We start from the raw sequence: 10,736 nt of genomic DNA on the forward strand, positions 1-10,736 counted from the left end.
GATCCCGGAACGCCGGGATCACGCCCTGAGCCGAAGGCAGACGCTTAACGACTGAGCCACCCAGGAGCCCCCACACAGGTAGTTCTTGAATTAGTTCTGATGTTTATCCTGCTTACTGTCCTCTCAGTTTCCTGGACCTGCGGTTTTGTGTCTGACATTAATTTGGAGAAAATTCTCGGTTGTTATTTATCGTATTTCTTCTGTTTCTGTCTCTCTCTCTCTCTCTCCTCCTGTTGATCCCATGACGCACGGGTTACGCCTCCGTCCACAGTCCCTGGACACTCCTTTCTGTGTTCTTCCAGTCTTGCTTCTGTGTGCTTCTCCGTTTCGGAGGCTTCTGCTGGTGAATCCTGAGGCACAGAAGCTCCTCCCTCAGCCGCTCCCAGGCCACCACCAAGCCCATCGAAAGGCATTCGTCACTTCTGCCACAGCGCTTCTGGTCTCTGGAGCTTCTCTGTGAGCCTTTCTTAGGAGCTCCACGTCCCTGCTTCCATCGCCCACCTGTTCTCGCACGCTGTCTACCTGCGAGGGCCCCACCATATGAATCGCAGTGGTTTTAAGTCCCTGAGATGACCATGCCAACATTTCTACCATATCTGCATCTGGTTCTGCTGCTGCTGTGTCTCTTCAAACTGTTTTTTTGGCTTTTGGTACACCCTGTCCCTGTTCTTGATGGCCGGCCATGATGTGCCCAGCAAAGCAACTGCGGGAAACCGGCCTTCAGTGACTCGGTGGGAGGGGGTGGGAGCCTTCGATGGTCCTAGGATCATGGCTCCGGCTTGCAGGGAGCCTGTGCCCTGGGCTGTGACCCTCACAGGGTTTCTCAGTCCCCCTGCTGTGGTGGGACACGGTGGCTGCAGTTGGCTGCTTGTCTTCTTCCAGGTCAGTTAGGCTCTGATAAAACCCCAGGAGGTCAGGCTCAGTTAAGCAGTTTCCCCTGGCCTTGTTAAGAACACAGTGCTCCGCTGTATTTCAAAGTGGGTTTTCCCCCCTCCCTGCCAGAAGCAGGAGGGGATTTTTCTTTGCTCTTCAACTAGTTCAACCTGGTAGAGCTCCAGGAGGTGAAACTCCCAGACCCCATGACTGGGCCCCCATGACCAGCTTCCAGGAGTTCCTAACTCTCAGACTTGTCCAAGCCAAGCATCCCCACCCGGCACCAGTTCCCTTGCAGGTTATTAGCTTGTGGGTTCTTGCTTCGCAAACTGATTCTCTGGACGCATGGGATGGCCTCTCCAGTGTGGGGGCAGAGGGCTGCTCTGCGACCTCACTGCCATTTCAGAGCTAACAAAGTTGTAGACTTTTCAGCCTGTCCTGCCTTTTACTCACTGTTACTGTGGAGTGGTGACTTCCATGCACAACCAGAAACTGGAAGCCAAGATTTCGTTCATCTGGGGAAATCCTTGGATCAGGGACTCCATCTTGCTCAGGTTCCAGGGTCTCCGTCTTCAAAGGGCACGTGTGCAAATACACGCTCTCTGCAGAGCTGTCGTTCTCGGTGTCAGGGTGGGAGAACCGAGGCCCTGGGAGCCGGCACAAGCCCAGAATCACACTGGGGGGGACCCTCGAGCACAGAGTGGGAGGTGGACAGCAAATTTCTCCCCCATGTGCCCTAACCTCTGACTAGCAGCGATCTCTGCCTTCGGGGGTTTGAAGATTTCCCCTTTCCCCATCCAGTGTCCTCCTTGCATTATTTCTCCTTTGTCGCGATGCATCGTGCATGGGGCAGACCTCTCCCCTGGCCCTCACCAATGTACATTTATGTATTTTCAACTGATTAGGAATTTTAAGACACCATCGTCCTAGAGGCAACGGGGCACAGTGTGTTCTGCGTCCCGGTGCTTGTTTCTGTTCTCTGATGACTTAGGACGGTAGCTCCCTGACCAGGAGGCACAAGTGGGCTCTGACCTCTGACAGGCAGAGCAGGAGGGAGGGACGGTGCTCTGTGGCCAGCGCTGAATGCCTGTCTCTATTTCCTCAGATGTGGCACCAGGAAATCACACCAAGACCAACCTCCTCCAACTGGGTCTGGCAGCCCCGTGTCTGATTATTATGGGGGCTCCTGGCTGAAGCCACAGGGAGTCTCTGCGTGGACCCAAGTAAACAACCGAGCACCCTTCTTTTTCATGGGCTGTCCCAGTGAGAGGGGGCATGTCAACACCCAGCCTTCCTTGTGGGGACCGCCTGTGTTTGTCAACAGTGGCATGACTGGCATTCCCGGTGAGCTATTTCTTACCATGTAGGACTGTCTGGTTCCCTGCATGTTCATTCAGCATCTCCTTCATATCTCATTAAGTGTGTGAAGCCCCAGTCAGTGTATAGACAGACTAACACTCCCATGCCCTCTCAACATCCCTCAATACGGAGGAGGGGAGCGGGGTGGAGTTCCCCTGATGGAGAGCCTGTGTTTGGAGGCCAGGAGAAATCCTATCTTCCTCTTTCTCCCTCCTCTGATCTCTCTCTGTCCTTCTCCACCTACAGGTCCCACAGCTGCTGAGGGGAATGCTGGGTGTTGATGAAGCTGGACCCACTGACCCTGAACAGTTTCAGTGGAACATGCATTCTTACCTCTGCTGAGAGCCGCTCCAGGACAAGATGACATTTCCTCTTCTGTACGCCTCACCTGGGGCAGAGAACAGGATGGGGCATAAAGATTCATCCAGCAAATGATTACTTTACACAACCCTGGACACTCTACATTTTGCTACATTAGTAGGACATGCCACTAGGGTCATACCCCGAATTTCCACACAAGGATGAACTGATTTCTGGGACCATTACTCTAGTCATTTGGTGGGTCTTTTTTTCACATTTTCCTGGTAGTTAATGATGTGGTGTGTTTTCTCATGTGCTATTGACCTTTTAAAAATTTTTTTTATCAAAATACAATCAACACACCATGTTATGTTAGTTTCAGGCACACAACGTATTGATTGAACGATTCTCTACATTACTTGAAGATCACCATGGTAAGCCCAGTCACCATCTGTCACTATTCAACGTTTAATTCCTGATAAAGTATCGGATTAAATATTTGCCCATTTTTGACTGGGTTGTTTGTCTTCTTAATACTGAATTGCAAGAATATATACATATCTGGACACAAGTCAGTTAACAAACGTCTGCTTTACAACTATTTTTCTTACAGTTTGTGACTTGTCTTTTCATTTTTAAACCTCCCTTAAGGAGCTGAAGTTTTAAATTTTGGTTAAGTTCACCAATTACGAACTGTTTTTCTTTTATGGCTTAAGGTTCTGTGTCCTGAAGAATCTCTGCTTAATTCAAGGTCACGAAGATCTTTCCCTATGTTTTCTTATGCAACTATTAAGTTCTACATTCTACATTCGGGTCTTCATCTTTTTTTTCCTAAAAACTTTATTTTTTTAAAATTTATCTGAGAAAAAGAGAAAGTGCACGCATGCACGGGAGCCAATGAGAAGCCAAGAGTAAGAACGCTTGAGTTGGATTACCCTCTTCTACGACTGAATGTACGTGTTCCCGAAAGTTCGTGTGCAGAAACCTTAACCCCCAACGTGACGGTGTTGGCAGGTGGGGCCTCTGAGAGAGAATTAGGTTATAAGCATGCAGTCTTCACGAATGGGATTAGTCTCTTCTTACAAAAGACACAACAAAGATGATCTCTCTTCACCATGTGAGGAGACGGGGAAAAGGCAGCAGTCCGTAAACCGGGAAGAAAGCGCTCGCTAAGAATCCAAACATGTTCGCACCCTGGTCTCGGATTTGCATCCTACAGACCTGTGGGAAATAAACTCCTGCTGGATAAGCTGCCCGGTCTCTGGTCTTCTGTTAGAGCAGCCTGAGCAGACCAAGACACCTACGGAGCCACCTGCGTGGGGGACAGGGGAGGAAAGCATGTCTTCCCTTTTCTGGAATATCCACTGGGATTTTGAGGTTTTAGGGCACCAAGCAGTGAGCCCTGTCCTGTTTGGAGTATCAGGGAACGAAAAGAGATGATGGAAAAGATCGGTTCAAAAACCTCAATGCCGGAGCTAAGGCTGTCACATGTATTTCTCTGCAAGAACAGGGTCTTCTCCATCTCCGAGCCAGCCCCTCTCCCCTCGAGTGGGTGAGGGTGACCACGGGGGGGTGTTGGAAGTGGCTTTCACTGGGTGGGGGGAAGATGGTGAGTTGTGGTGATTTTGCATCCTTTCACATCCTTGAAAAAACCCCTGTAAGTCGCACTTACACTGGGCATGTCAGCCAGCCGTCGCACGTTTGTTGAGGCCCTACGGTGTGCCAGGACCTGAGTACACAGAGAAATGCCGAGGTTGACAGCACACAGTCTCTGCTTTCTGGGCGAGTGACATGGTGACATGGGAGCATGGCATGAAGGACACACATTTCTATATTTTCTCGCTCGAGATTTTACAACCAGAGGAATGTTAGTGTCACGGTGACAGAGTCAGTCCTTTTCTCTCTCCCTTTCGAGCACAACAAATCCACACTTGTAACTGAACAAAAGCACCTCTGCACAGCTCGCTAGGACACCAGAGATCCATCCTTGTGGGCGCAGAAGGTGGGTGGCTGGCACCGGCAGGTGGCTGCAGTGGAAGAGGGGGCAGTGAAGTGAGGAGTAAAAGTCTGCAGCCTGGTTGCAGCTGGGGGCCCCCCACTCCTCAGCAACACCCCCATTTCAGAGGAGAGACCTCCAAGACCGAACAGACAGAACTGAAGGAACTGTCTCACACTGTCTGCCCAGAAAGAGCTCCGGGACGCCCCCCCACAAATTCGAGGACTCCCTACAACAGGGACACACCCGAAGCAGGAGTGCTAAGCACACACCTCCCGCCCTCTGAGCCACCCCACCGTTTCCCCCCAACCTGCTTCTTCACATGCTCTCAACCTTAGCTGGGAGGCAGTGCAGGCAAGAGAAACCAAGACTTGTGCCCTAGTGCCACCTTCTGGAAAATTGGAAAAAGGCTCCTATTGACCCACCTGTGAACCATTAGAATCAAAGTGAACAGAACCTTAGCCAAGTAAGAAGGTGCTTGCTACTCCAAGTGCAGGGGCAGGGATACTTCTCATCAAACACTATGAAAAATCACGCCAGCCGAGCATCACGAAAAGCAAATGACAATTTTCCAGTAACCAACCAAACCCAAAGACACAACACTGCGGTCTGATAAAGAATTCAAAAGAGCTGGGGTAGGACGCCTGAGTGGCTCAGTCGGTTAAGCGTCCAACTCTTGATTTCAGCTCAAGCCCCGCATCTGGTTAAGATTCTCCCTCCTTCTCCCTCTGCCCCTTTCCTCCCCAACCCCCTAGCCCCACTCTCGTGCTTTCTAAAAAAAAAAAAAGCAAAAAGCTGGGGCACATGACTGGCTCGGTGGGTGGAGTGTGCAACTCTTGATCTTGGGGTTGTGATTTCGAGCCCCATGTTGCACATGAAGCCTACTTAAAAATAAAATCTTAAAAAAAAAATTCAAAAGAGCTGCTATGAAGAAAGTCAGTGAGCCACAAAAAAACTCAGAAAGTCAGCACAATGATCTCAGGAATAAAATTAATAAATAGAAGTAATATTTTACCAAAGAGATTGAAATTCTAAAAAAGAGCCAATGGAAATTCTGGAGCTGAAAAACTCAATAAATGAGACGGAAAATACATCAGCAAACACTGGAAAGAGAGCAAATCACCTGGAAGAGAGAATAGGTGAGGCTGAATATAGGGATCCAGCAATAATTCAGGTGGATGATGAGAGAGAACTAAGACTTGTAAAGCGAATAAACCCTACAGGAGGAGCGCCTGGCCAGCTCAGTCGGTGGAGCATGTGGCTCTTGACCTCGGGGCTGTGGTTTTGAGTCCCACATGGGGTTTAGAGATTACTTTTAAAAAATAAAATCTTAAAAACAAAAAAGAACCCTACAAGAACCATCAGACTCCGTCAGAGGAAATAGCACAAGGTTCAAGGGTATACCAGAAGGAGAAGAGAGGGTGAGGGGAGAGGAGACTGTATTTAAAGAAACAAAAGCTAAGAATTCCCCAAACCTGGGGAAGAAACTAGACATAAAAGTCCATGAACCAGGGCACCTGGGTGGCTCAGTTGGTTAAGCGTCTGCCCTCAGCTCAGGTCATGATCCCACGGTCCTCGGTTTGAGTCCTGGTTGGGTTCAGGTACCCTGCTCAGCGGGGAGCCTGCTTTCCCCTCTGCCTGCCGCTTCCCCCTGCTTGTGCTCAGTCTCTCTCTCTGACAAAAATCAATCAATCAATCAATCCACAAAGCTAAGAGAACACCTTATTATCTCAAAGCAAAAGACCTTCTCCACGACACATTACAACAACACTGTCAAGGGACCGCGATAAAGAAAAATTCTAAAGGCAGTCAGGGGAAAAGGTGTAACCTATAAAGGACCTCCCTGAGGCTATAAACAGATTTCTCACAGAAATTCTACAGGTCAGGAGAGAGTGGAATGACATATTCAAAATACTAAAAGACAAAAATTGCCCACCAAGGAAACTCCTCAGATAAAAGGAGAGTAAAGACCTTCTCAGAGAAACAAAAGCTCAGGGAGCTCGCTGTCACTACACCCGGCTTACAAGAAATGTTGAAGGGGATTCTCCAAACTGAAACAGAAAGACAAAAATACACAAAATTCTGATTAAGGTGATAGTCCGCATTAGAAAAGTGTAATGTTTTTGGGACGCCTGGGTGGCACAGCGGTTAAGTGTCTGCCTTCAGCTCAGGGCGTGATTCTGGCGTTATGGGATCGAGCCCCACATCAGGCTCCTTNGATTCTGGCGTTATGGGATCGAGCCCCACATCAGGCTCCTTTGCTATGAGCCTGCTTCTTCTTCTCCCACTCCCCCTGCTTGTGTTCCCTCTCTCGCTGGCTGTCTCCATCTCTGTCAAATAAATAAATAAAACCTTTAAAAAAAAAAAAAAAGAAAAGTGTAACATTTTTAGAATAGTATATTAAACACTTAAATATAGTACGAAGGTTAACGACGAAAGAGCCTTAAAAATCACCAATTCGATAATGAAATCAAGGCAGAAAAAGAAATCATTTGTGGTGTCAAAAATACACAGGGCGAGGGGCGCCTGGGTGGCACAGCGGTTAAGCGTCTGCCTTCAGCTCAGGGCGTGATCCCGGCGTTATGGGATCGAGTCCCACATCAGGCTCCTCTGCTATGAGCCTGTTTCTTCCTCTCCCAATCCCCCTGCTTGGTGTTCCCTCTCTCGCTGGCTGTCTCTATCTCTGTCAAATAAATAAATAAAATCTTTAAAAAAAAAAAAAATACACAGGGCGAGGAGTAAAAGGATGGGACTTTGACAGGCAAATGAAAGTAAACTGCTATCAGCAGAAAGGGGACTATGTTATCTATGAGATGTCTGATGCAAACCTCACAGAAACCATAAAGCAAAAATCTAGAGCAAAGACAAGAAACATGAAAAAATGCAGACTGAGCAAATCACAATGGAAAACCACCAACTTACAAAGGTAGACAGTAACAGGGGGAAAGAAACAGCAGAGACAACAGAACCTGAAGACAAAAGATAAAAGGGCAGCAGTGAGTCCTTACATATCAATAATCACCCTAAACGTAAATCAATCAAACTCACTAATCAAAAGGCCCAGACCGGCTGGATGGATAAAAAAACAAACAAACAAAACCCAATCAACTCTATGCTGCCTGTGGGAGACTCGTTTCTGCTCTAAAGACACAGGCAGGTTCAAGGTGAAAGGATGGAATATGATATTCCAAGCAAACGGAAACCAAAAGAAGGAAGGCAGGTAAAACCATACTTACACCAGACAAAACAGACTTCAAACCAGAAAGGTTAACAAGAGACAAAGAAGGTCGTTATATAATGACACAGGAGTCCATACATCAAGAAGATGTAACAGTCATCAATACATATGCTCCCAACGCCCAGACACTAAAATACACTAAGCAAATACTCACAGATCTTAAGGGAGAAATAGGCCACAATACAAGGGACTTCAACACCCTCCGTCAGCAATGGATAGATCACCCAGATGGGAAATCAATAGGGAAATGTTGGAACTGAACCACACTTTGGAACAAATGAACATACACAGAACATTCTATCCCAGAACAGGAGAGTACACATTCTTCTCAAGTGCACGTGGAACATTCTCCAGGACAGATCATGTGATAGGCCACAAAATAAATCCTGGCAAATTTAAGAAGACAGAAACCACACCAACTATCTCTCTCAGCTACCATGATATGAAACAGAAACAAACAAGAGGAAAGTGAGAAGATCTACAAATATGTGGAAACTAAACAACCCACTTCTAAACGATGGGTCAAAGAAGAAATCAAAGGGAGATTAAAAATTAGCTTGAAACAAACGAAAATAGAAATACAACATATCAAAGCTTGTGGGATGCAGCAAAACCAGTTCTGAGAGGAAAGTTATAGCAAGAAATGCATATATTAAGACATTAGAAGGATCTCAAATAATCACGTTAACTTTACACTTGGAGGAACTAGAAAAAGAACAAATGAAATCTCAGAGAACAGAAGGAAGGAATTTATAAAGATTAGAGCAGAAGTAAATGAAATAGAAACCAGAAAGCAACAGAAAGGATCAATGAAACTAAGACCTGGTTCTTTAAAAAGTTAAACAGAATTGCCAAACCTTTAGCTAGACAGAGAAAAACAGAGAGAAGACTCAAAATCAGAAATGAAAGTGGAGACATTACAATTGACACCACAGAAATGTAGAATCACAGACTACTATAAATAATGATATGCCAAAAATTATATAACTTCAAAGAAATAGATAGATTTCTAGAAACACACAACCTACCAAGACTGAATCAGGAAAAAACTGGAAATCTGAACAGACTGATAATAAGAGATCGACACAGCAATCAAAAAACTCTCAACACAGAAAACTCCAGGACCAGGTGGCTTCACTGGTGAATTCTACCAAAAGTTCAAGAAGAATTATTGCCAACCCTCCTCAAAGTCTTCCAAAATATCGAGGAGGAGATAATACTTTCAAGCGCATTCAATGAAGCCAGCATAAGGATACCACAAGAAAACTACAGACCCATATCCCTGATGAATATAGATACAAAAATTCTCAGCAAAAATCAACAAATGGGACTACATCAAACTCAAATGCTTCTGCAGAGCAAAAGAAACAGTTAACAAAATGAAAAGACAACCTATGGAATGAGAGACAATTTTCTGCGAACCAAGTATCAGATAAAGGATTAATACCCAAAATATATAAAGAACTCACACAATAACAACAATAACAAAAACAATCCAATTAAAACACGGCCAGAAGTAAATCGACATTTTTCCAAAGAAGACATCCAGATGGTCAACAGACACATGAAAAGATGCTCAGTATCACTCATCATCCGGGAAACGCAAATCAAAACCACAATGGAATGTCACCTCATCCTGTCAGAATGACTATCATCAAAAAGACAAGAGATAACAATGCTGGTGAGGATGTAGTGAAAAAAACAAAAACCAAAAACCAAACCCCTGTTCAGTGTAGTGGGAATGAAAATTGGTCCAACCACTATGGAAAACACGACGGAGATTCCTCAAAAATTAAAAATAGCACTATGAAATGATCCAACAATTCCACTTCTGGGAATATACCCAAATGAAATGAAAACAGGATTTGAACAAGATCTTCACACACCCATGCTTACCGAACATTATTCACCAGAGTCAAGATATGGGAACAATCCAAATGCCCATCAACTGATGAACGGATAAAAAAAATATGGTACAGGGTGCCTGGATGCCTCAGTCCCTGGAGTATGTGACTCTTGATCTCGGGGTTGTGGGTTCGAGTCCAACATACACAATGTAATATTAACAGAACATATCCCGCCATTTACAACAACACGGATGACCCTGAGCACATTATGCAAAGCGCGGTCAGTCAGACAGTGTATGCGGCACTTATACGGGAATCTAAGTAAGTCAAACCTATAAAAAAACGGAGAGTAAATGGTGATTAGCAGGGGAGGCAGGAATTAGACCAACGTTCTTCAGAGTATAAAAATGTAACGAATAGTAAACCTCGAGACCTAATGCACCTCATAATAAATATAGACAATAAAATTACACTGTAATTATACAATGGGATAAATGTCGCTCCAACAATCACGTTACAACACACAAACGTATCAAAACAACAGCTGTACACCAAATCTCACACAAAGTTACACGACGAATTTATTCAAGATGATTACAAAAAGCCTGGCATGCCCTCCTTGAAGACCTCCAAGTATTAAATCGGTTACACTACGGGAGAGCTCTGGAGAGAACACGACCCCGTTGCATATTCCGAGCGCTCTCTGAGATGCCACAGCCAAAGCGCCCGAAATCCAAGAAGCCCCCTTCCTCTGCGAGGCGGAGGCGGGGGAAGCGCAGACGGGTCCCGCGGGGGGCCCGGCCCTCGCGCCCGGATCTACGGGGCGCACCCCAGGGCCGGCTCAGAAGCGCCTGTCCGGGAACGCCCGTTCACCTGGCGACGCCGGGGAGCTAGCGGCCGGTACTCACCTGTTGGGGACGCCGCTCGTCCTCACCACACGCGACACGCGCGGGCTCCCACCGCCCGGGAACGCGGCTCGCAGGCCTCTCTCTCCCAGCACAGACGCGGGCGGCGCTCGGGCGCAGACAGCACGCACCGAAACTTCCCGAAGGCGCACGCGGCGCGCAGGCGGGCGGCGGGCGGGGGGCGTCCGGCCGAAGCCCCACCCCCTGCGGCCGCGCGG

General features: G+C 46.8%; 1 protein-coding gene across 8 annotated transcripts in view; it reads right to left on the reverse strand.

The window, feature by feature from the left end:
* Positions 1–10,736, reverse strand: part of LOC100466036 (T-cell-interacting, activating receptor on myeloid cells protein 1) — a 63,142-nt gene that overhangs the window by 46,357 nt on the left and 6,049 nt on the right. For 7 of the 8 annotated variants that reach the window (XR_004629091.1, XR_004629094.1, XR_004629093.1 and 4 more), the window contains exon 5: positions 2,566–2,620. Coding sequence is in view for 2 of the 8 variants with exons in the window: in XM_019808706.2 (XP_019664265.2) it covers positions 2,566–2,620 (55 nt within the window). In the remaining 6 variants the exon portion in view is untranslated. Of the gene's footprint in view, positions 1–15; positions 1,521–2,565; positions 2,621–10,736 lie in introns of those variants that run through there. The other variant, XM_034672600.1, reaches the window with a different exon arrangement.

This window comes from Ailuropoda melanoleuca, chromosome 12, assembly GCF_002007445.2.
Source record: "Ailuropoda melanoleuca isolate Jingjing chromosome 12, ASM200744v2, whole genome shotgun sequence".
NCBI lineage: Eukaryota > Metazoa > Chordata > Mammalia > Carnivora > Ursidae > Ailuropoda > Ailuropoda melanoleuca.